General features: G+C 35.9%; 2 protein-coding genes across 2 annotated transcripts in view; both read right to left on the reverse strand.

Moving 5' to 3' along the window:
* LOC127860503 (helicase with zinc finger domain 2-like) overlaps positions 1-26,956 on the reverse strand; it is a 29,936-nt gene extending 2,980 nt beyond the window's left edge. Inside the window, exons 1-19 of the mRNA XM_052398610.1 lie at positions 26,344-26,956; positions 22,000-23,169; positions 15,728-15,934; positions 14,400-14,439; positions 12,842-12,954; positions 12,398-12,607; positions 12,181-12,217; positions 11,901-12,025; positions 10,126-10,260; positions 9,561-9,630; positions 5,685-9,363; positions 5,339-5,427; positions 2,728-2,892; positions 2,413-2,550; positions 1,915-2,300; positions 1,438-1,668; positions 972-1,208; positions 453-603; positions 161-328 (exon numbers count right to left, since the gene is read on the reverse strand). Of these exons, the coding sequence (XP_052254570.1) occupies positions 161-328; positions 453-603; positions 972-1,208; positions 1,438-1,668; positions 1,915-2,300; positions 2,413-2,550; positions 2,728-2,892; positions 5,339-5,427; positions 5,685-9,363; positions 9,561-9,630; positions 10,126-10,260; positions 11,901-12,025; positions 12,181-12,217; positions 12,398-12,607; positions 12,842-12,954; positions 14,400-14,439; positions 15,728-15,934; positions 22,000-23,169; positions 26,344-26,517 (7,525 nt within the window). The 5' untranslated portion in view covers positions 26,518-26,956. The remainder of the gene's footprint in view (positions 1-160; positions 329-452; positions 604-971; positions 1,209-1,437; positions 1,669-1,914; positions 2,301-2,412; positions 2,551-2,727; positions 2,893-5,338; positions 5,428-5,684; positions 9,364-9,560; positions 9,631-10,125; positions 10,261-11,900; positions 12,026-12,180; positions 12,218-12,397; positions 12,608-12,841; positions 12,955-14,399; positions 14,440-15,727; positions 15,935-21,999; positions 23,170-26,343) is intronic.
* LOC127860496 (helicase with zinc finger domain 2-like) overlaps positions 1-27,563 on the reverse strand; it is a 268,978-nt gene that overhangs the window by 2,980 nt on the left and 238,435 nt on the right. The gene's annotated exons all lie outside the window — the stretch shown is intronic.

Genomic DNA, 27,563 nt, shown 5'->3' on the forward strand with positions numbered 1-27,563 from the left:
CTCAGCAGACAAAATACAATTTTTCGTAATTAAAGATTTTTTTCTGTATTGTATAGTCAATTGGTCACTTAACCAACTGATATATTTGAACTGGAAAATACTAACGATATACAAACACAAAGTACAATTGTTAATTGAAACCCTCTATCAAAAGGCTTACCGATAATTACAAGGCCCTTTCTAGCTCTTGTCAAGGCAACGTTGACTTGGTTACGGTCAGTGATGAATCCGAGATTGTGCTTGCACCAGCCCAAGGTGGGATTCTTCTCAATTTTGTAATCAGGCAGCGATCGTACGGTACTGAAGATCACATAGTCCCACTCACCGCCTAAATAAACAGTTTACAATTTATAAGGGTACGCTTTAGAAACTGAGTCTCATTAAAATAGCAAAGCGAGTAAAAGTTATTTTATTGTAAAATGCAGACGTAGTTTAATATTCAGAACTCTTACCCTGGCTGGATACAACGGTGCTAACATGTGCTTCTTGCAGTTGTTCGTCCTTCAGTCTGCGTCGGATCTCAGCGCACTGTGCATTGTACTGCGAGAGGATGCATACCTTGTCGTAGGATGTCTGCTCGCCTAGATACCGGTATATTCTTATCTGCAACATCAAGATTTTGTTTCATGGATTCGGTTGGCATGTATTTTTTTATCATAGTATTATATAACTTTTTTTTTTAATTGGAGAATGTAGTTCGCGGGATATGCTCAAATGCTAGTTACACAAGCTGGAAAAGTGCTCACCGATCATTTTAATTTAAAATCAATATTCTATGACAATAAAAACATTGATTCAACATTAGTATGCTAGATCTATATTTTGACATGGAATTTCCAGGACTAACTCAAGTTGCTATCACCAGATTGTTGTGACTCGTTGATTAAATTCCTCCGCTACATGCAAACCTATATAAACTCAATAAAACCCAGTTTTAAACCATCGCCTTTCTATGAACATCCTATACTCACCACTTCATTGATTTCCGCTTCGTTACTCTTCGACTGTTCGTTGCCGTCTTCCGTGGACACAGTAAGAACCTTTTCCTCTCCCTCCACGTGCAACAGGACGTGTGGATAGGTGTCGTAGTGATCCTGGGGCCAGATCTTCAAGGGCTGCTCTGGCTCTTTAAAGCACCAGGGACCAGGTCGCGTTTTTAGCTTCTTTTCATAAAATTGTCGTGACGGGAATTCGCAAATTTGTGGATGCTTTAATAAAATGACATGCGGATATAATTTTATAATATGATTGTTATACTTCGTTATTTACGTAAAATATTAGAATATACATTGTAATAACAGGTTTTTGTTTTATATTTTGTTATCATTAATAGTAAAAAGTGATCACTTTGATCAATGTGCTCTATTTTACCATTTAAGTCATAATCACACGAGAATAATACAAACAATGCACATCCTAGTTGTGCAATTTCATTACCATGCGGTACTGTTCGTTTAGCATTACAAACTGAACGTTGCAAGAGCTGCTCGACGTGGCGTATCTCTCAAACAGCGACGTCTCCATGCCCAGCTGTCCTGCCTCCCTACACATAATTATCGGTCGTAGCTGTTTGTGGTCCCCAATTAGAACCACCTGTTCAGCTTTTGTAGCAATAATCGGAACCAAACATTGTGGCTCAGGACACATTCCAGCTTCATCGACTATCACCTGTTAACACAGGATGTACTTTTAAATCCAATTAAATATTGTAATAATCGATAGAAGATCGCGAGTATTGTTTTGATATAGTGTCCTTTCGAATTACTCGCCTTAAATACAATACTATAGGATTATTACAAAACATTGAAGCTTCAAAATGTTCCCGTATGTTCATTATTTCTATAACTGTCTGGTATATAGTACCAACACATAAATGCAAATAAACTAGACAACCCAAACAACATATTAACATACCTGGTGAACGGACGTTGCCTCCAACACCTTGGGGTTTGAGCCTACTGCAGTGGTGCATAGAATAACATCATGCTTGCGTATCTCGTCTATGCAAGCTTCACGGATAAGATGCACGTATTTTCGAGCCTGCTCGGGCATAGGGGCATAGTTGGTTTTCTTGAAAAAGCGGTCCATCGCTTTTATTTCCTCTGCGTAGGGTTTCCCTTTTTCACGAATCAAATGATGAAGCGTCACTGATTTAAGTCTCTCATCTGCTTTGGAAGTCCGTGTGCTCTTTTTGGATAAAAAAGTGCGCCCGGGAATGGGAAAGTCGATTGCCTCAATGGATCGACCGTATACTCTTACAAAGTTTGGTTTGCATGTTCCCATTCGTTCCAACATCCATCCTGAAAAAAATTATATGCTCTGCTTTATATGTGCATCCGATTACTATTTTTACATAACCAGAAAAAAACCTGCACGCATCACTTGCTATACAGTTAACTGGTCAGTACTTACTGGCAACAAGGTCAACTGACTTGTTTGATGGTCCACAGAACAACACTTGCTTGCTGGGTTTCCCTTCTTTGTGTTGAATGCGGTTTATCTTGTCAAATAGGTACATTAGCTTGATTCCTGTGTACGTTTTTCCAGTTCCTGTAAATCATAATACATATTAGCTTTTCAACTTACAATTTTTAAAACTATTGAAATATTATTTATAAGCATTCTCTTACACCAGGTATAACAAATATCAACTTCCAATGATATTACTTCCACTCTTCAACAGATTAAATTATGTGCATTGAAACAAAGAATCATCGAACTATTTACCAGGTGGACCCTGTATCAGCGTGAATCTTGATGTAAGTGCTTTGTCGATGGCTTCCTGTTGCTTTTTATTGTTTCTCGGAAGCGGCTTTTCATCACTGCCTTCAGTTCCGTCGAAATACAAGTCTCGATCTCTCAATGTGGTCACAATATGTGCATGATCTCGATCTTGAAAAGCAAACATTTTTTTTATCACACATATAAACATGTTCATCTTATGTTATAAACTTATAATGTTATACAAGTTCATCGTTAAAATACAAACTGAAAAAATAAACATGGCAATAACACACAATCAGATTTTAACGTTTAACTTATACTTGAAACAAGAGATGTGTTTGTCAGAAACACAATGCCGCTTTTTTTTACCTTTGACCTTGAAGGATGACATTGACCTTTCACCACTCAAAATGTCCAGCTCCACGAGATACACCATGACATGCATGCTAAATATGAAGTTGCTAAGTTCAATATTTCAAAAGTTATTGCAAAACTTTACTATATTAAATTTTTAAATTTTTGACCTTTGACCTTGAAGGATGACCTTGACCTTTCACCACTCAGAATGTGCAGCTCCATGCAATACACATGCATGCCAAATATCAAGTTGCTATGTTCAATATTTCAAGTTATTGCAAAACTTTACTTTATTACAGTTTTTAATTTTTGACCCTTGACCTTGAAGGATGACCTTGACCTTTCACCACTCAGAATGTGCAGCTCCATGAGATACACATGCATGCCAAATATCAAGTTGCTATGTTCAATATTTCAAAAGTTATTGCAAAACTTTACTATATTAAAGTTTTAAATTTTCGACCTTGTACCTTGAAGGATGACCTTGACCTTTCACCACTCAAAATGTGCAGCTCCATGAGATACACATGCATGCCAAATATCAAGTTGCTATGATCAATATTTCAAAAGTTACTGCAAAACTTTACTATATTACAGTTTTAAATTTTTGACCTTTGACCTTGAAGGATGACCTTGACCTTTCACCACTCAGAATGTGCAGCTCCATGAGATACACATGCATGCCAAATATCAAGTTGCTATTTTCAATATTTCAAAAGTTATTGCAAAACTTTAATATATTAAAGTTTTAAATTTTTGACATTTGATTTTGAAGGATGACCTTGACCTTTCACCACTCAAAATATGCAGCTCCATGAGATACACATGCATGCCACATATCAAGTTGCTATGTTCAATATTTCAAAAGTTATTGCAAAACTTTACTGTAAGGTTAAAGTTTTGGGACAGAATGACAGACAGACAGGCCAAAAACAATATACCCCGATCAATCGATCCGGGGGCATAAAAAGCAATCTCATACTAGAGTTCAGCCAAAAACCCCACCCAGACTCAAGTTAATGAAAAGAAACAGTTTTTAGTATCGTTGACATTTCTCTTGATTCAAATATAATCCCTAGTACTGCATGTAAGATACAAGTGCACACGATCTCAGAATAATCAGAGATAAACCCATCCAAACCGTTTTTCCTGTTTTGTATTTACAATAACCTTGCGTTAAACCCGATTGATCCATAATGCAATCCCAAGCTAGGTCTGCATTCAAGCAGTGTACAAACACCATATCAATTGAATACCTTAATCCAAAAGTTATTTCGCGAAAACTGTTCTTTTTGTATTTTAAGTAGCAGTAATCTTAATCCAACATGCCCACAACATAATCCAAAACTGGTCATAAAGAATGTTACATGAAAGTTATTGAACGAAAACAACAACCTTTTGTCTTTTTTAATAACAGTTACCTTTGCCTTTCGCCCATTTTGCCCACATGTAATTCAAATGTCTGCATGTTTGCCAGATTTGCAACAAAATTTAAAGTAGCCAAAAAAAAAACCTCTAGCGACAAAATGTTTGTCTGTATTAAGTACATGTAATCTTGACCTTCACCCAAATAGACCCAAATACAATACAACGATAGGTCTCTATGCAAGCTATGTATAAATCATTGTCAGAACCTTACGTATTTAATCACTGTAATCCACATTTACAAAAAAAAACGTTGCAATATCTCCATCCAAACACAAGTTATTACGAGAAAGTTGTTTCTATAATTAGTAACAGTGACCTTGATTTTGACCTGATTAGACCCAAATACAATACCAAGCTAGATCGCCATGCAAGCTTTCTATATCCCATGGTCGGTTTATATTCTATTGTCACTAACGTATGAGCCAGGGTAGGGTAGGTACTGGCTAGCAAACTTTCGTTTTATCAGTATAAATGAGTCAAGTCATGACATGACACTTGACGTAAAGATTATCTTCGAATGAAGTCCATGAAGCATCGATAATTTAAGCGGATAGTTTTGAATACGAGAAACGCAATTTCATAACGGTAGATTCCACAAAGGGATCAGCGTCTGTATCGTACCTTTTGTAACAAGGTGCTATTTGATTGGTCTGATACCAATTCAGAATTTGATAAAGACAAAGATGTCTTATAACAAAATGACGACTACAAAATGTGCAAGCCTTATTTCCACGGTAAACCAAGAAACATCGCGCACAGCGAACAGACGTATTAAACCAAGGTTACCGCTTTAAAACAGTTAAACCATCTTTTAGTTACAAAATCTTACCAAGATCTGGTATTTTGGCGTTGAGGGCAATTTTTACCGCCAAAGAATTACCACAAGATTTAAGCTTCTTGATAAAAGTTTCTGTCCTTCTGCAACATGAAAATAACGAGTGTTAGTACATGTATTTAAAAAAACTATTTTTCTTGCATATTCAACAATTGTGTAAATGCGTTTTCATTTACCTTAATATGTACACTTTCATTTGGTAATATTTATTATAAATACAAATAATCATATTTAGTTTTAGTTTCACATTTGTGATCGCGTATCACTTTATTTTGTTTACCCGATGACAAAAAAAAATATCCCCCATTTTTTTCATTTAATACGAAAAGTAACAGTTTACCTATCAACTTCAGACTTGCGTAGAATCTCAACCTGATATTTCGCGTTTTTCGCATCTTGTGTCAGTTCAAGTGGGACAGGTGGAGCTTTGTCATGAAGCTCAAAGAAAACCTTTAATTTGCCAGTCTTGCTAGCATCTCTCAGCTTCTGGTTAGAATCTTTTAGCTTCTTGACCTTGGTCACTTGCGCATGTCCTATCCAAAAGTTCTGAAGGTTCCCGAACAATGACTGATTATTTGTTTCTTGCTTGACATTTGGAACGGCTGCTTTCAAGCAGAGCCAGTCATATGAAAAATTGCCGCTGTCGGTATCATCATCTTCTTCTTCGTCATCGGTTTCTGTGCCCGAAAGTTCAATATTTCTTGTCTCGCAATGCTCCAGACACAAGACAAAGCGGCTTTTTATGCAACACGATTCTTCGTTCTGAACTACTCCAGTGGCCGCCTCCATCAAAATCAAAGGTAACCATCGTTCCAAGTAATGTTTCACATTTCGGTATTTATCGCACGTTGAATTTGTTACATACTGGTAGAAATGCAACACAGGGTCATCTGTATGCAACAGACAGAGATTGACACTGTTTGTCATGTGAAACAACATTGGCTTCACAGCAAGCAATCCCCTTTGTGGCCCAGCTGTCATCTGAACGTTTACTGTCTGTCCTCTTGAGAATATCATGGAGAATTTTGTACTTGGCTGGAGAAGTTCGATTTCGCGACATTCGGTGCTTACATCGTCGTGCCCTGTGGCGTGTATGTGACCCTTTGAGGCAGCTACTTTAATGTGTCGCGAAAGGTCATCCAGTCGACCATCAGAAGCAGATTGAACCATCTTCGCCCAGATTGGCAATGGTATGAGAGAAACGTGCCTCCGATGGTTAAGCGTAAGGTCATCGCGATCTGGCGGGTACATCGGAGCTTCACCTTTGACATCATAAAGGCGTTTTCTCCAAGTCGCTACTACACTGTCCCAATTAGTGCTTTTATCCTTGAACACTTCCGGTTTAAATCCCATGTCCAAAAGGTTAAAGTGCAAGTTCCGGTTTGTTTTCTTTGTGTGTTTAAGTGACGGAGAGCATAACGAAAAGCCGCGGTCTGACACCTCAGCAACAAAACATCCCATCATTTGCGGGTTGTTGTGCAAATCGACAGCTTCTTGAAGCGCTCTACAATCCCTTTGGTATTGCTTAGACCTTCTTGACATTGTGTTCACTTTCACACAGATATTTTCTATTTCGTTCCTGCTGTACGGAGACGGCTGACGCCGGATATAAGCCCGCAACAATCTGTGGATGACAAGGTCATTGTATCTCCTGATAGGAGACGTAAAATGCGTGTAAGGATATAATCCTAAAGAGTAATGTTTACCATCGTCTTCAGACACACTTGCGGCGCACACGTACCCAGCACGTTCCTGGATTGACAGCCACTCTTGATAAATGACATGTTGATACGCAAACAACAGATCCGTCTGAAGACTCTTCGCTGCAAATTCCGGTGATGACTTCATTCGCTTCCATAGCACTTCTGACACTGCGACGGTTTTGGTTTCCTTCGAATGATCAGTATTGTGTAAGTAATTGTATACGCCTCTCTCCACACCCTTTAGACCTTTTCCTTGGAACATAGACATTATGTCTATGTATGGTCCATTGTTATTGATGAACTCTTGAAGACCTTCCAAGCTAGGCGGCGGCTGGCGACGAATAGGCAAGCAACCCTGGAAACGTCTCTTTAATACTTCTGCTATTTTCTTGTTCGCCATGATCATAAATTCTTCAACAAGGTAATGTGCTTCTTTAGTTTCCGACATTGATTCGTCGTCCGCACACTCTTCCCAATCTTGATTGATTGAATACATTGACTTACCAAGTCGTCTCATTCTGATGTGTTTTGCCAATCGAAACAGCATTCGAATGTCCTTTGAAAGTTGATTATCATGGCAGCTTTCGTTTGATTGAATTATTTTTTGAGCCTCGCCATATGACAGCTGTTTCCGCGACCTGATGAAGGATTCTTCGATAAGAAAATTGTCACCTTCCATTTGTCTTGGTCTTCCTGTATTATCAAGAAGAAAAAACACAGACATTGTCAATCGTCGTCGATGCGGCAACAGACTACAAAGATTTGAACCAAGTGGTTCGGGTATCATGTTCCGTGGTCTCCGAATCCCTGGATAAAATGTTGTCGACCGGTCGTGCGCTTCATTGTCGATAGGATCGTCTTTTTCAACAAACGATGAGACGTCTGCAATATGCACACCCACTCTATAACCATCGCCATCATCCTCAATACTTAGAGCATCATCCAAGTCTTTCGCGTCAGGAGGATCAATAGTAAATACCTCTAAGTGTGTAAGATCTGTCCTTCCAACAAACATGTTTTCACTCGGTTCATCGCCACCCCGTCGGACAATGCTCTCGGTTCGCTGCACCGTTTCTTGCTTGTACATTGACGGAACTTCATGCTGGAGGTTGAGTATCGCCAAACCTTTGGGAATGCTGTTTCCCCAATTTAAAATCTTGATGATAGCCCCAATAGGATAAACATGAAGCGGACTCCAGCTAATGTATGCTACAAGAAACACGTACGTTTTCTGTCCAGCAGGATTGATATCGTAGATCTTAGGGTCACATAGTATTCCTGCCCTCTCATTGTATTCATATACTTCAACCTTGAAGCGTTTGCCCTTGTATCCATATTTTTCAGCAACTTGTTTGTTGATTATGTGTACTTTTGGAACAGTTTTGCACATTGGACGAACAAGGTGACTCTCCATATCATCCAAGGTGCAGATGAAAACAGGATTCTTCACGTCCTTATGCCGCTGACGTTCTAATACTCCAAGGACTTTTCCAAACCTTTTCTCGTGCGTTTTATTGTCGTCTAATAATTCAACAAGAACTTTATCTTCATTGAACACTTGGCCAATCTTCGACCTTCCCGATATCTCAATCACTGAGAAAGGATGATTTCCGCCAACAGGAGAGCAAAACGCTTCGTGCGCGCCTTCCATTTGAATGGTACATGGAATATACTTTTGGGGGTTCATCAGGATCTTTTCTTTCATTTCAGCTTCGGATAAAGCTTTTCCATAAAACGTATCACGGTTCACAACACCTGGGTGCCTGTCTTCGAACTGACTCATATAAGACATGTTTAAGTCAACGCCATGTTTTAAAATTGCGTCCTCCTTCACTAGTTTTTCTACATTCTGGTCTACAACGGCTTCCTGGTAGTAACGACAACTTTGTTCATAAAACGAGGCATTGTCATCCATCCTCGGTTCATTCTCTTCAATACCATCTTCTATGTCAAGGCCGGATGTATTCAAGCTTGAATTTGTTGATGTAGTTTCAACATCAGTTTCGTCGTCTGAGTCAGAGTCGAAGATGCTCACGTAATCATACGAGACAGAACTTGTGGTACTGGTATGGCTTTCATGCCTTGATCGCATGCCATTTGGCAATCGCCTCACTGTGTTGTTGACAAGGTCAGATCCGTTGAATTTGGAGTTTTTTCGTGAATGACCTTGTTCTTGTGATATAATGCTGTTGTTTGTTCGTTCAGCACTGTCACTCGAGCGTTTTCTAGTCCTTTGTTGCTCTTGTTTTTGTAACTGGGCCTTTATTTGCTCTTTAACTGCATCTGGGGTCGCTAAACTAGGGCTCCGGGCTTTTGCTATAACAAAAGACATCAAAATATAGCACTGAACTAGTGTCCTGTTATATATGACGTCAACCGTCTGAAAATTACTAATTTGTATATTAACTCTTGTTCTTGTCTGAAGTAGCGCTGCATATTATAGAATCATCATACCTGAAATGCATATCCAATTATAATTAAATTTTGAACTTAACAATTTTTATGCAACTTACGTCTTTTGTGTTTCTTTTGACGCCGAGACATATCGGAATCTGGTGTGCTTGAACGTTTATTGTTTGCGACCTGTGTTAAACAGACATCAAGTGTATGCGGATGCAGACATACATGTTATGTAGGAAGCAAACGGGTAACATTTAAAGGCAATATATGGACAAAGGCAATATATGGACAAAGGAGTATGGATTTTTAAAGCTTTAACAAACAAAAAATTCTTTGATACGAACCAGTTATAAAGGCTTAAATTAATTTATATAATTAGACTTTTGGATACGGTGCTCAGAATATTTGTTAACGTGTTAAGTACTGTAAGGTTACGAAAAAATATTGCATGGAATGTGGGGGAAAAGAACCGCACAATCTATTTAACACATAGCAAGAGCTTCGTCACTGTCAAAACAGCACTTCCCTTCCCGGTTTATGTTATCGGAGGAGGAGCATGTTCTCCATATGAATCTCAAAGAAAACAATTGAGACAACTGTTTTGTGACATTTTTTAAACCACTTAAAGCTGTTTCAAACTATATATATTAAATACAAAATAACAAACGAGTAACTCACAGTGCTGTTGAATGCACTTGTCCCAGCGAGCCACGATTGGTCGGGTTCAATGTCTGCATTGTCCTCTTGCGTCGGGATCTTCAAAGAAATCTGATTGCGGAGCGCTTCTAGGCGTTTACGATCATCGGTTTCAGCCTTGTGAATGAATTTAGGTAATATATTTGGTAACGTGTTGAAAATGTGATTAAAAAATAATCATTTATGTATCGAAACTAAACAATTATTTTTTTTTAGAGTATTGCTAAACCGTCTACTTCCATACGAGTCGATTTTAATAACGAAAGAAACGTTTTTAATTTCAAAGTGTCCAGTGGATAATTGCAAGTCAACGTTTAATCTCGTATTGTCTTGTTTTAAACAGGCAATTTGCCATTTGCTTTATATTACGGACTAGCAGATAAAGCTTTCTCGGCTCATAATCTTTCTGGATTTTCATGTAACCTACATATTTAAGGTTAGTTTATACCGACACATTTTATAAACTGCCTAAATAAGATTTATTATAATCTTGATTACATATTACACTGAATTATTTTCTCCATGACAACGCTTATTATAACAATTGCTGATTGCTGATATTATTAAACCTTAGGAGTTTGCAACATGTACCTGAAAAAATGTGAAGCCCCTCTTAAATATCTAAGATAACAAGCAAATTCGTTGAATTGATATCCCCCGCCTATATGCTTCTTGACACAAAAGGATTATATTTGACACTGAAAAAAGCATTTTTTCAAGATACAAAGGGCCATAACTCTGTAATTAACAGATGGTGTACAATGTCATTTGGCGCGCAGCATCCTCTTATCCATATATATACTCATACTAAGTTTCAATGAAATCCGCCAAAGCTCTTCCAAGATATGGCTCCGGACACAAAAGTGCCTATAGTAAAAAGCATTTTTTCAAGATACAAACGCCCATATCTCTGTTTTTAACAGGTGGTATACAATGCCATTTGGCGTGCATCATCCTCTTATGCATATATATACTCATACCAAGTTTCAACGAAATCCGCCAAAACACTCCCAAGATATGGCTCCGGACAAAAAGTGCCTATAGTAAAAAGCATTTTTCCACGATACAAAGGGCCATAACTCTGTTTTTTAACAGATGGTGTACAATGCCATTTGGCATGCATCATCCTCTTATGCATATATATACTCATACCAAGTCTCAAAGAAATCCGCCAAAGCACTTCCAAGATATGGCTCCGGATACAAAAGTGCCGGACGGACGGACAGCCGGACGGACGGACGGACAACGCCAAAACAATATCCCTCCGCCTCTGGCGGGGGATAATAATGTGCAGACAAAAGCAAGTAACAAGATGGCCTTAGGTCTCTCACCTCAAACATAACATCAAACATTAATTCAATGTGATTTGAGAAAAGAAATCGTTTGCATGTGGATATGGCCTGTTGTAAACCCATGAAAATGATTTCAACGACTTTGTGGATTAACATATGTTATTACGTAAATAGTTTTTGCATTTATAATTAACATCTTCGATGCATAGTGTCAGAGGAAAATATTTTATATGTGTTCACTTTTACATCCCGGTGACTAGAATCGGTTATCTTAATAGTTTTTGCTCGTTTGAGCTAAAAAAGCTTTCTTTTTTTAAGTATTAATTGTTCGTGATATATTATCCATGTACAATGTGCAACGTAGTTTTTCAAGATTCATCAAATGGAAAACTTACTTTAAACGGTATGAATGAGTAAAATATGTAAAACGACAAATGATTCATTTGAGAAAGTATATCAATGTACCTGACAATATTGTAAGGCCAGCTCGCACTTCTTGAGTGCCAAATCGTAGTCTCCAGACATACACAGTGCCTTGCTCCACAACTCGAAGGCTTCAACATCATTGTAGTCACAGAACTCTTGCAGAACTAAACAGCAAAGTGGCATTTTTATGGACTGCTTGCAAGCATTGTTGAATTTACCTACTTTATACACTGACTGAGCTTTCCCGATTCAGCGAACAAAAACAAAGGTTTTAACATACGCAAAGAATTAACAATTTATATTTTAATGCGATACTTACTGATACTGCATACTTTTTTCACGTTCATGTGATCTCCCTGAAATAATAATTTAAAACAAATATGTCTTAGGACAAGTGATTAACCACATTTTAGAACACGCTTAAATACATTATTATGGGTCAAGTATGATGTCTGTGAGATATCGATACGTCTGATTGTTATGTGATTGTTAATTAAATCACGTCAATAGTTACAGATATTTGAAGTGGTCCATACTATTTGCAAACAGCATCTGGCTGTTCTCCACATGGCCTCTTTGCGACCTGGGTGGGACCGTATATTTTGAGTTCCGATACCATGGAAACTGAACAATACGCTGTAAACACGATTGATATCTGCTTCAATCAGCAAACACAGTTTCCATTTCTTGGTTTTCTCCGCAAGTTTTGCGATCCTGTCCAGTTCCACAAGAAACGCAAATATATTCTGAAAGCAAACAATTGTTAAATACAGTGCGTATCAAATTGTACAGCGATAAATAGATAATTGATCACGTTATGAAAAGTAAAGCAATGAAACGTTACAGGAGGAACGTCAGTTCTTCAAACTATCACACATAATCATTATTATTTTGACCGGTATTGATTGATCCGGTTTTATTTGTTTAATGTATTAAATGCGACTATGTTGAAGTTTATAGTAATATGAGAAAACACATACACGTTGCGTGATGAAAAGCTCGAATGCGGGTACATTGTACACGATATTATTCCACAAGACGTCTGAAACTGCTATATGCTCCTGTTCTGTCCATCTTCCGTCAAACAGTGTTGCTTAAATTATACAGGTCTCAAATGCAGACAGCATTACAGTAGTTTGTGAAATATTTATCATGGCGTCAAAAATAACATATTAATAAATATTTTGAGTGGTGCTTTATCATGACAGTTGTTTACTAAATGTTGCTAACTTGGAAATGACTGCCGTATGTTGTGTAGCACATTTGTAGCATATTGTTCAACAAAATATGTAGTAAATTAACAAGCCAGCAAATAACAAAACATGTTGCAATCAACGTATGCTACACATGCGCAACGTCGACAACTGCAGTTAATTAGAAAGTTCTGTGACGGCATGTGGCGCATGATATGCATCCCACGGGTAATAATTTTGATATGGCGATCTTACTAATTTCCAAATTAATATAAATAGTGAGGTCCGATGACGCTAAAAATGATCTACATTTTCCGATTCTACTCTTACAGGAAGATCGAAGAAACCACATGATATATGGCATGATTGTCAATTTCAAATTAAGCAATTGTACCAAATGTAGACGAGTAGCTTCTATTTCAAGATAAATTTAATACAATGCATGCTACTAAATACTTTACTTATGTGACTTTGTCCATTGATCACTTTGTACCGATCTGATATAACATTAAACAGCAAACCAATTAGCATACTCAAATACGGTATACTGGTTAGTCCCGAATATAAGTATCGTCAAAATTAACGTACATAGAATTACCCTAGCCTATGTTTTACAATTTGGACAAAAAGTGACCCCTAGCTTTTGATTTGCGTTGAGTTAGCGACCTAGTTGATGAACCCTCGTGACCCTGTTTTGAGTCCGGAAAAGATGTTATTGGCACAAATGTTTTGACAACGTGAAATGAAGATTGGACATTAAATGCGACCTCTACAATTTTTACAAACAAAAATTGACAAGGCACGGCGAACGATGAAAGACGGAAAATATTTTATCGCAAAAGAACACTGTAAGAACGTTGTAATCACGTGAGTTGAAAAAGAAACCTTAAAAGAAGTTTTTAATGAAGTAAATGTACACTATATGAGTTTTAATAAGAAAGCAAACATTTCAGCAACAACAACACTATTAAGATAATCAATTGAACCTTAATGGAACAATTTAGTTCTATTAATGTTTTGCGGGGTGTTGTCCACTCGTTGACTGTCAGTTTTAATCTTGTAAATGCACCGACGAAAATTTACTTAGTGTAAAGTCGAAACATTCCTTAGGTCCGACAAAATCAGATATGTATAAATGTTCAACGAATGAATAATTTATTTATCATTGAGATAGGTTGGCTTTTTCAAAAAAATAAATAAAAACAGGGATAAACATTTGTTAACATTCTGGCAAACGTTCAACATTTTCAGCAAGCTGACGACAAGTTTTTATAACGATCTACCGGTAATCAATACATTACTGCTGACTTCATATCGAGCAGCTGATAGCGTGCACAATACTAACCTGTGTAAAAATATCTGGCCGACTGGATATAATCGCCAATCTACAACGAACAAATAGGACATGCATGTTACAGTGCATGACGCAATTCTGTTATAACTTGAGTATATTTAATGTTATCATTGAAAGAATGCTCACTTGATAACTTATCAAGAGTGTGATAGCATACATTGCTATTTTCTTTTACAGTATGATACATTTGTATTTGAAAAAAGGTATATGTGTAGAACCAATAAGACATAACATTACACAAATTCGTACATACAATTTAATGCCATGGTTACGAATGTACAGTATCTGCATACACGATGTATTGTTGTTTTGTAATGAAATTGTCATTTTCAACGGATAACGACAGTGTATTCAAAATCGGTTTACAAATAATCTGTTTAGACTTTTAACACAAGTTTATATGTTTATAACTAATAAATTTGCGTGCGTCATTTAATATTAATTACACAAATAATACAAACAAACTTAGAACGTGCCAACGAACATTAATATCAAAATTACGACTAACACAATCATATTATGTATTATGTAACACCGCGATATGCAAAAGACGACACGACTGAATGTATACATTGTATATGACCTTCACTTTGGTCTAATTCACGTTTGATTACGTCATGTCCTATCTCTGTATGATGTGTCCTCTAATTATAGCAACAAATAATGTCGATATGTAGACTTAAATAGCAATTAAGTATTTCCAGTCCTCATTATCGTTCGCAGATATTTAACAACAAAACTTTCATAAATCACTTTTCTTATGAATGTTCCTCTATGTGTATGTGGAATCTGACGTTTCCAATACTTCGGATATGGTGACAATCTTCATACAATAATGTAAAAAGAAACGTAAATAAACATTTAACGTCTCTGATGGTATTACCCATTGCATGTAGCCACAGTGTACATGTAACGCGAAGTAGTCACAGGCAGTGTAACCCCCGCCAAGAGTGCTTTGTTGTCGAGAGAGTACAGAAAGAATGCGGGATTTCATTAATTGCGCACAGTTGTGTTCAAACGAAATTAAAGACAAAAGGCAATAAGTCCTTAAACAATAACGCAAGCCCGATACCTTGACAAAATGCGAAGTAGCACTTGGAGATAAATATTCTTTAGAAGTTTGAGGACAATCACACACAAAAGGTAGGACCAGTAATGCACAAACTAATTTTGCGGACGAACGCACGCAAAATTGATGCAATTTTTGGCAAACTAAGACTCTGAGTAATTTCTCAGCCTTCTAGAAATATTTCCACAAACATCCAGTGACCTAACTTGTTAAATACGACAAAACATGTCAGGATCATCAAGCGACTAACCTTGTTAAAGACGAAGGAACATTCGCCAAACCAATCCGCAAGCTGTTGCTCCTGAATACCCGGGTTCAACCCATTGAGATAGTCATCTTTTTCCTTGCAGGCGCCAACAAGCGCTTTTAAGGCGAGCGTCCGAGCCCCGTCGATGTCGCCATCGTCGGCGGCGATGTGGCTTTGTTCTATCAAATCCGAGATGTTCTCACCCGCCATCTAAAGGCATTATTAAATATTATGAAATTTTTTAAATATCATAGTTGATACAATTCTTTTTAAAACTCAGCAGTATCAAGTTAAGAATTTGAAAGATACCTGTTAGTTACATTGTCAGGTATTGTGCGTCTGTACATTTTAAGTACATAGGTATGCTTCTAGGATTATTCGGTCTGTTTATTAAGTTGATTAACAATTAGAAATAGGAACGGTTAGATAATTTTTGTGATATAGATACTTTTACATGAAAAGGAAATGAGCCTGTAGTACGCATGTATCAGTTTACTCATGTCTATGAATAAATAAACTGGCATCCCTACTGTAATAAATCGGTAGATCCTTTTGAATGTCATCATACATTTATTAATATAGATCGATATCGTTTTTCAAAAATACAGTGTTCGTGTTTTCAGATATATGTAAATTGATATATTTTGTTCATATTTTAAAATCGCTTCTTACACGGAAAATAAGTTTGTTTCTACATATTACATTACGCAAAAAATTAAAATATATTGACAGTCGTTTTGTTTTATAAATAAAACGGAAGTATTAACCTAGTTAATATAAACATGTACTTACGTAAACGTTTAACCATGACACAAAGTACTCTTTTAGGTTAATAAATTAATAACAATCCAAATACAGCTTAAAAAATAAGATATTGAAACACTAAGTTTGTAAGGAAGTGAGTTGAGATTTGTGTAATGTTTAATGTTATAACTGCGCAGTACATTACCTTTTAAATCATTGATGACAGTCCTCCTTATGTTTATGTTTTATAGTATCACTTTGAAGTTTCTTTTTGTCAGTTGCTTATTGAACAAAATATTTACAAATATAAATTAAAAAAAAAAATTTCATCTATACAAAAATCTTCGCAGAAAGTCAAACTGTTTATATTATACTTTGACAAATCTCACTGCTTTTAAATACTCAAAACGTCTAAAAATAGCACTACCGGTAAGTCCATGTTTACAACTTGGTGTTTATCAATTACATTCAACAGCCTTTATCTTTCCTGAAAACCAAACGGCTGTCACCAATGAAAATCATATTCCGTAATGTTGTATCTATTTTATAAAAATAGACCAACTTTTACTTTCGTTTTGTAATTTTGAAAAATAGAGCTTATACCTGGTGTACTGTACGTAAATAAAGATATGTTGTTTTGCTTTGCATTCTTGTGAAATAGAAAATGATCTGCATTTGTGGGGTTTAAGAAATACTGGACAACCTCAAAACAGAATGCATTAGCCTATTATAATTCAATGTATTATCTGCGTGTTATATGAAGGTAACGTAATACACATAAGTTCATCAACTACTGACAAAGCGCATTGAATTTCATATTTTACATTGATGTGTTGGGAATTTAGGTTGCGATAACCAGTGCTATAAGGTTATATACGAAACCACGATAAAGCCCATCATTTATATGGGCCGTGCTCTGTGAAAAGGGGGTTTAATGCATGTGCGTAAAGTGTCGTCCCAGATTAGCCTGTTTCGTCCGCACAGGCTAATAAGGGACGACTCTATCCGCCTAAACTGGATTTTCGTAAAAAAGAGTCTTCCTTTAAACGACAAATACAGTAAAACCGAAAAGTGTCGTCCCTGTTTAGCCTGTGCGGACTGCACATGCTAATCTGGGACGACACTTTGCTTACATGCATTAAGCCCCGTTTTCACAGAGCGATGCTCATATATTAAGGTCGAAATCATGGATAAAAATGCGATTATTATTTCGTGGTGAAATAATACAACGGCAAATATGGATTTATAACAATGAATATGCCATTGAACCCTTAATACCATTCAAGTGGCAAAAGACACAGTCAACGGCTAACATATTGCGTCAGAATAAAGTTTAGCAGAACATATTCGACACAAGTGTAGTAATTATTATTGACAATAAAGACACTGAAGCCGTCGAGCTATTTGATTAACAGGAACATAATTACTTTTTTCAAATAGAAAATTGCGGGATAAATACTGGCGGCGGCCCGGAATCGTTAACAATTCACAATAATTACACACACGCGAGAACATACAAATTACATTTAAAGTGTTTGTCCATATTGATATTTCTTGACATGGTCTGAAAAATATACCTAAACAAGACAAATATTTATTCGGACTTGCACAGTGTACATCGTCTAAACACTAGATATTTCACATACAATTATCACGGTGCCTATACCACGTGACTTTTTAAGATCTGTGTGGGGAGTAAAATGTCAACAAATGCGCGACGAAGGTAAGATTTTTATGGATAACTTTTTAAATATGTCACCATTTTCAATGGGATAAAGAGGAGAGCCCGCTCATTCATGAGAGCTTTCTATAGGTATCATGATTTTATAAAACGAATAAGTATGTTTTCAGTAAAGTGCAACCGCGCGTTTGAACGGTTAGAAAAAGGTAGGATCAGTGTGGGGACATTATTTTATTTTGACACAGAAACATCTCCTCTGGTGAAATTAAGCAATAGACTTTATGGGCGGAGCTTACACTATATCATTTTGCATTCATTTTCAGGTTTCTATTATATATTTACGAAACAAAATTCAAGAAAATATTTCTACAGTAATATGATCTGTGTGGTATACGTGTTTAGACGGATCTGTGTGGTATACTGTTTTAAAGTTTTTCGTTTTTATTCAGTTGTTTAAAAAAACGCTTATAAAAATGTATTTGAAACTGGATTTTTAAATGCGATAGTAAGTAAAACACATAATGGCTATACACTACGCTTGCACCGCTTGCTGAACTAATACATAACTATGATATACAGGCATGCTATACAATCCCCATCATAATATTAAAATCTTACAACGGAGCATCTTAAATCGACGACAATCCCATGCCTTCCATAAATAAGTGTACACGTTATGTTATTGTATTAAATTCCATTTTTATGTGAAGTAATGTATTCTATATATTATTTTAAACACTATATTTGCTTTAAGGTATGGTCCAATGCTACGACTGCGGAAAAATGTTGAAGACCAGAGCTGGATTATTGCGCCACATTATTTGATACGCTAACTCTGGAAACTATTACTGCTGTGGGAAAGCATTTCAGTTAAGATTAAATACCTTAAAAATAGTTACATTTTTATACAGTTATACTAACAAAACAGATGAGCGGATTTTCGTAAAATAATACAGATATACAATATATCTCATCTTTCAGGTTATCATATATTTTGAAACATCTCAATAATCGTCAAATCGTTGGTAATTTAAAACATAACGAACGCGTGTCCTCTGATACTAACATTTTTGAAATAGCGTTCCTTACGCATTGAAATGTCACGTGATAAAAATAGTTTTTTTTCTTCTCAGGATGCCTTCAATCTTTGAGGGCTTCAAAGAACGAAGGACTCAAATGTCACATGTGTGTACAGTGCGGCAGGAGCTTTGCGGACAAGTACCTACTCGTGGCTCAAAGTGACATGCATCATTATGAAGAAACTTTAAACGACAAAAAATGTTACATTTTCGACATTATTTTCTATTTTATTGTTATTTAAAGTCGAAGGTAACCGTTATGATTTACTGAAAAAAAAAATAATGGTTATAGTAGAAACATATATATACATATATATATGTATATAGTGTGTTTATGTGTGTTATTTTCATATATGGAATTCATATTGTTGCATAAGTTTATAACAAAGTATAGATATTGACAAGCATTCGCCAAGTGTTTGTATAATGTCATGTTATAAATTATGTCGTTGTACTCAGTGTAAAAAGTGTATGCTTATCTTTAGCGTTAATTATTATATTAAATGATTATATTTGTACGACTCTTGTGTTGTGGGGGGATGCAGCTGTGAAGAATGTCAAGACGTATTTCGAATTAATTAAGGAGTATTGTATTGTATACACAACCTCATATCATACATTGTTTACTGTCAATTACCACGGACTAGAATAAGTATAAGCAGGTTGTTAAGTATGTAAAGCAATCGTGAAAATTACTACTAGTAGAAACTCTAGCTGCTTATGATTATCGAACTAGCTTTTGACAGCGGTATTTAATATTGAAATCAACGAAAAAACATCGCAAAACTTTAATCAAGTAATAGTTAAAAAAGAATCACAGATTCGATAATACAAATCACAGATGCGATATATTAATGAATACCGTAAATCCAAATTATTGCACAAATATTTGACAAGGACTTCAAAAGAAACACACAAACGAACATCACGAAAGACAAAACAAACTAATCTAATTCGGATTACTTAAGAATCATTTTGAAAAGTAAAGTTAAAATAAAACAACGAATAAAACAACGTAAAACGATACTCAAGTTACACAGACTAACTGTAAACTATTATGATTTTTAATCAGTATTCACGGATTTATGTGAAGTCCTCACGTGTTGAGAGGTTTGTTTTGCGTCTGTACGTTTTGAAACACTCCTCACACCTGTAACACTTGTCAGACATGTGGGTCTTGTCGTGCTATTCGAGGTAATTCTCACTCCTAACTGCAAAACCCACAGCGGTAACATTTCACCAGTCCCTCTTTTTTGCACTTTTCTCTTGAGCCACGAGTAGGTACTTGTCCGCAAAGCTCCTGCCGCACTGTACACACATGTGACATTTGGGTCCTTCGTTCTTTGAAGCCCTCTAAGATTGTAGGCATCCTGAGAAGAAAAAAAAGGTATTTTTATCACGTGACATTTCAATGCGTAAGGAACGCTATTTCAAAAATGTTAGTATCAGATGACACGCATTTGTTATGTTTTAAATTACCAACGATTTGACGATTATTGAGATGTTTTAAAATATATGATAACCTGAGTGATGAGATAAATTGTATATCTGTATTGTTTCACGAAAATCCGTTCATCTGTTTTGTTAGTATAACTGTATAAAAATGTAACTATTTTTAAAGTATTTAATCTTACCTGAAATGCTTTCCCACAGCAGTAATAGTTAGCGTGTCAAATAATGTGGCGCAATAATCCAGCTCTGGTCTTCAACATTTTTCCGCAGTCGGAGCATTGGACCATACCTTAAAGCAAATATAATATTAAAAATAATATATAGAATACATTACTTCACATAAAAATGGAATTTAATACAATAACATAACGTAAACACTTATTTATGGAAGGCATGGGATTGTCATCGATTTAAGATGCTCCGTTATAAGATTTTAATATTATGATAGGGATTGAATAGCATGCCTGTATATAATAGTTATGTTTAAGTTCAGCAAGCGGTGCAAGGGTAGTGTATAGCCATTATGTGTTTTACTTACTATCGCATTTAAAAATCCAGTTTCAAATACATTTTTGATAAGCGTTTTTTTTTAAAAAACAACTGAATAGAACTGAAAAACTTTAAAACAGTATACCACACAGATCCTTCTGAAAACGTATACCACACAGATCATATTACTGTAAGAATATTTTTCTTGAATTTTGTTTCGTAAATACATAATAGAAACCTGAAAATGAATGCAAAATGATATAGTGTAAACTCCGCCCATACAGTCTATTGCTTAATTTCACCAGAGGTGATGTTTCTGTGTCATAATAAAATAATGTCCCCACACTGATCCTACCTTTTTCTAACCGTTCAAACGCGCGGTTGCACTTTACTGAAAAAATACTTATTCGTTTTATAAAATCATGATACCTATAGAAAGCTCTCATGAATGAGCGGGCTCTCCACTTTATCCCATTGAAAATGATGACATATTAAAAAAGTTATCCATAATAATCTTACGTTCGTCGCGCATTTGTTGACATTTTACTCCCCACACAGATCTTAAAAAGTCACGTGGTATAGGCACCGTGATTATGTCACAGAGATAAACATAGTAATAAAATTAAAATAAGCAGCATCATATACGGTTACGAAAATACTAGGTAAAATACTTGTCATATAGAAGGGTAACTATTTGAAGTTAAGTAACAGCATTAGAAATAGTATTTCTTAAAATTAGAGCTTCTTTTACAAATTTAGCAAATTTAATAACTTCACATAATATCACGGACAAAGAAAGAAACCCAGGCGTTTTTGTCGTAAAGACTTACCTGTCTTAATTGTGAAGAATTTACTACAGCAGGTATGAACAATGGTCCTTGTGCAAGTGTAAGTACATCCGAACGTGAAGGACCGCACATTCCGTCGGACTGACAACTACTAGTCCGGGCACTGTTGCGATCATCTGTTGGTGACTTTGGTACGCAACTGTATAAAACATCAGCTCTAGCACTGTTGTCAGAGTTTTCACCGTCAACGGTTGTGACAGGCGGTTGGTTTGGTATTGATATTTTGTTTCTTCTAGGTGCGTCGCTTACGAAAGTTTTGGGTCTAGCACCATTATAAGGAACACCACCGTCGGTGACCGCTGGCTCTTGGCCAGGAAATGTGCCAGTACTACGATCACTCAACCGGCTGGTAGCAATAGTGTCTCTTGCACCATTGTCACGAACATACCTATCTGTGTTAACTTTCCGTTGATCCGACCGTGCAAACTGCTTCAAATCAGTATTGTCGATTTCAGAACTCCCTGATCTATACCCATGGTATGCATTTTTGTCGTTAAATGTCACGTGTTGTTCCTCGAAAAAGGATTGCCCTGTTCCACTATGCGAGTTCTGCAGACTGTTAGTTTCGTCGGGAAAATGGTCATCAGTACTTCCAGCCGCTTGGCCGATTGAATCTTTCTCATAATTACCTTTCAAGTTACAGTTTTGTTTGAGACTGTGTTCCGAGCTATTATCCAGAACTTTATACGGTGTTAAATCCGGGCCTAGTTGGTCACTGTCTCCTCCCGCTAGCAAAGATCCGAAATTCCCCATCTTGCTCTTTGAGCTTATGATTCCATCGGCGCTAGCACGATCCGATCTGACACGCGTGGCTACAATATCATCAAAGAGATCGGCGGGAACATTCAGTCTATCACTTGTCCGTACATCACCGTCAAATAATTTGTCTTTTACAGCTACATTGATGTAATTCGATTCATGAACACGCCGATGAGAAGGGAGTGTTCCACTCTGAACGGTTAAATTTTCCAAGTCTTGCGGATTAAAGATTATATTCCTGTTCGTCTTTTTCTTCTTGCTTATTTTATGTTGGTCATTGTCTTTCGATGGCGATTGTAATGGTTCGGTAACAGCTGGGGCTGAATTTCTACGGCCAGATTTCTTGCCATTATTGCTCGATATCCTTGGATTGGCAATAACGGTTGGGACTTTCTGCAAATTTATTAAAACTATCTGGCATTATGTAAGTGTTGTCGACTTCAACTTTAGTATCTTCTCGTCAATATCATCATAACCACCATGATCATAATTATCAACATTTCATTAATTGAATAAATATTTTACCTTAATACGAATCTATTTATTTTTTGTTTATTATGTTTAAAACTTTGGAAAGGGATATTTTGTGCATGATATTCCAGATGTTTAATCAATGTTTTCAAGTCTGATTCTTGCAAAAATATCTTTCTTTTTTTCATAAACAGTTCTCATATCTATTTTGATTTTATCAGCATCAATGATGCTCAAAATAGCTAAAATAAAAAAGAATAGTCTGCAGTCCGCCAACGTGCACGAGTATTACAATATACATATCAAGAGGACCTATTTGCAAAACCGGTTGAACGAGAGAACGAGGTGTGACATTGATGTAAGATAATTTCTGCCAAAATGGCGCACTATACTTCAATTTTTAAAAGTTGTAGAAAGGAGCACACCAGAATCCCCTTCATGATGTCGAGAGATAAATCGGTAAGTAAAAAGTCGATATATAAAAAATAGGGGCAAAACTATTAATCCCAAACATCTTCGTTTGTGTTGTTCGTCCATTTTTAAATGATTACAAAGTATATAGGGGGCCGTCCATAAAGTATGTCACGCTTTTTTACCATTTTTATCCCCCTCCCCCCTGTCACAAACTGTCACAAAATATTGGACCCCCCCCCCCTCCCCACCCCCTAAAGTATATTACAAACTCACACTTTCGAAGTTTGAATCGAACATTTTTTTTAAATTATACCTGTTAAAAATTTAATCTAAAGCACAATTCACTATTAAAGCTTGGGAATGTAAACATATAACCATTTGAACTAATTAAAAGAGGCAAGTAACCAAAGTTTATCAACACCATGAGGTCTGGCATTTACTCGCATTTCCAACACTCATAACAACCCGCGAGCCTCAGGCTTTTATGACTAAGTTTGTTACGGTGGGTAGTATGAATATTTTATCCATGTGTTAACCTCTAATAAAAACGAAATTATAATTTAGATTTTCTTTCAACCCTTTACTAACTAAAACATGGAACAGTCCAATAAATTATTTCGTCATTTACTAATGAAATCTGCGGGGAGGTTGTGCCAATTGAATAAGTCGGCCCAGCCAAGGTGCCTATTAAAGATTCGAAAAACACATTCAAGACATACGCAATTCGTCTTATTTTGACATAAAAACTAATTCAAATGTTTCACAATATTTTTGAAAATTATTTTTAAATTCTACCAAAGAAATAATAAATAAATTAGAAATATTTTTTTCATAAATGTGTGACATCACAAATGGCCTGACCCCCCCCCCATGTCAAACACTGTCACGTTCTTACACCCCCTCCCCACACCTGGAGGCTGGAGCGTGGCATACTTTATGAACATCCACTAGTTTAATGCATTTGCTATATAAGCTATACAAGGGCTTATGCTATGTTAATTAAATTAGAATGCAGTGTTTAATTGCACATTAACAAAATTAATTCAGATCTTAGTAAGAATTTTGAACGCTCTACATTAAAGGGGCCTTTTCACAGATTTTGGCATGTTCTGAAGTTATTCATTAAATGCTATATAAATGTAAACATTTGATATTAAAAGCTGCAGTAAAAAATAAAGAATAAAATTTAAAAAGGAAAAAAAACTTTGACTGGAGCACCTTTCGAACCACTGACCCCTGGAGTCCTGCCGAGGTCCTGAAGTAAAAACGCTTCAACCCTCGCGGCTATTCTGCCAAGTATACTATCAACTTGCCAATAGAGAATCACATGCCAAAAAACGTTAAATATTTCCATTAGAATTAATGTCCTTTTGGCTTTTGTGTATATATGACAAGATGTAAAAATAAATGCTATTATATCATTTTTTCTGTATTATGTTTTTGCCGCAGTACACTTCCGATTTTGTGCAAAAATGACCAATGAAAGTACGGCAATTAAAAAATATCATATGATCACAAAAACTATAAAATAAAAAGTTTATAACGCTGTCATTTAACCATATTTCAGATTTAAAAAGGTTTCATTGGAAATAAATAAACATTACCTATAGTAAAATGATGTACACAAAAACACTCACTATCGCCAATAAAGGATCACTGTTTACAGCATTATCTCCCCTGTCAGATCAACAGTTTGAGCATATTTTCACAAATTTGTAAAATTGTACATTTATTCAAGGGACACACTATGCATCAATTGTTTTTTATTTGATTATACTTTTTCATGAAATACACGATATTGACCCCCTATTGGCGTGACCCTCTGTTGGCGAGTTGACTGTACCTATATAATGTATTTTATACTATATAAAAGCAATCTTCGTAGTGTCACAAAATTTAACAACAGATCTCTCCAAATTATTCAATCGTTTCGCGTTGCAACGCTTTATAATTTTTAGGGTTTAAAATCGTTAAAAGATGCAAATATAATGGCTATATTAGACCATGGTAAATGTTCAGTAATACTGTTTCCTCACAAATATCATAACTAAAACGAAAATTTGCGAATCTGAAACAACTTTTTTCAATTTTGTCAATTTACCAAAACGTCAAAAGATCCCTTTAAGAAATATGTTTATTTTTAAAGGGTGTCTGCAAAAGGTCTCTGAACATAATTATAATCTTTGAAATTGTTATCATGATTATGATAACTTAAATTACATTAATCGCAATGTTACGCGTATATATCTACCAAAGCTAAACTGCTACGAATGACAGTGCATGTTTTTAAACGCGATAATGATCTTGAAAACAACAAAAAACTTACATTTTTAAAAATCCTTCACAGAAAATGCACGTCCTGTCTTTGTTTACAACAGTTTCAAAGAAAAAATCTATATTTAGAAACCGAAAGTCAATTTGACCCAAAAGTTAATCATCGATGCGCCTGCATTCTTCTGTATTATCAATATCACTGAACATAATTATTTAGTTATTGATCATTACTTAAGTATGATTCAACGTCATTAACGAAAATGAAAGAAAATAGGCATACCTTTTATCAATTATAACTCAATTATGAAATGCATTTAACATCAGAAGGGCGATAACCATGACAAGGAAATATCTAACGAAGTAATTAGAAAGAGTTGTCTTCCAGTAAACAAATGTTTGTGAACTTACATTTCTTTTTTTGGAGGCCATGTATCCCGCCATGTACCCAGCATGCTTTCCCCGTCTGCTCAGCCCATATCCAATTTGATCGTCAGGTTTACCTGGCCATAACATCATCCACAAGGCACATATTATTATTAAAACTATGACGAAAATTAGTTGCAGTACTTCAAAAAGCTCCATTATGCGTTGACAACGTTGTGTAACCTATATTCATCACTATATTGGGCTACTTTCATTAGAACACTATCCACATTCTATAATGCACCTGTTTGATTAATACTCTTAACTTGGTTGAATAACAATACTATAAACTGTGACCATTTTTATTAAAAGTAAAAGGCATGTGGCGTAACTAGCATAATTAGATATTAATTTCGAGAACTTTAGCAGTTCATAACTCTATTTTTTTGCAATTGGTAATGCTGATGTAACGGGCAAGTGAGTAGCTCACAACAACCGTGTTGGCAAGGGCATTCTTTTCAAAAATCAGAATCAATCGAGTCGACCCGAAATCCCAGATAACGCGGTCAGGTTGTTTACCAATCGGCTCATAGCTAGTTTTGGAATCCCGCGGTATAAATCGGGCTTACGCTAACAGTTGACTCATATAAAGCTTTTATCATCCGGGCGAAACATTCAAGATAACATTCATACCATAGGTCGTCCGTCGTAATTATTATTTCTGCACATGTGATACAGGGGCTGTGTGGTTTTATGGTGTCCCTTTTCTGCAGTTTTGACACAGAATATCTGTATTTTATTTATAGATGCATTATTAAAAGAGTCTTATAATGGTGTAGGGTCAACAAAACTGGCACAAAGCATCAGTAAATGATATGGGTGTGATGCAGCGAAGAAAATATCCGCGATATTTGATTTGATTGATATAAAGGATTACCTTTTTACAAACTTCAACACCGTATATCTTTTTTTTTTCAAAGACATTTTAACATGTGTTTGTGTTAACATAATATTATGTAAAGAGCGGTGAAAATAAAACAAGTGGTATTTATAAGAATGAGACATGTGGCCTATGAATGTCAATTGTGAACATATATAATGATTCACAGGTCAAATTTCGTAAAACTTAAATTTATCAAATGACTGTGTTTACTATTGCCTCACGTATTATTCCTTTATTTGTTGCATGGCATTTATTAAATCAAGCTTATTAAATTACGTTATGTACATTGTTTTAACATTATATACTGATACGAATGACCCGT

Source organism: Dreissena polymorpha, chromosome 15 (genome assembly GCF_020536995.1).
Source record: "Dreissena polymorpha isolate Duluth1 chromosome 15, UMN_Dpol_1.0, whole genome shotgun sequence".
NCBI lineage: Eukaryota > Metazoa > Mollusca > Bivalvia > Myida > Dreissenidae > Dreissena > Dreissena polymorpha.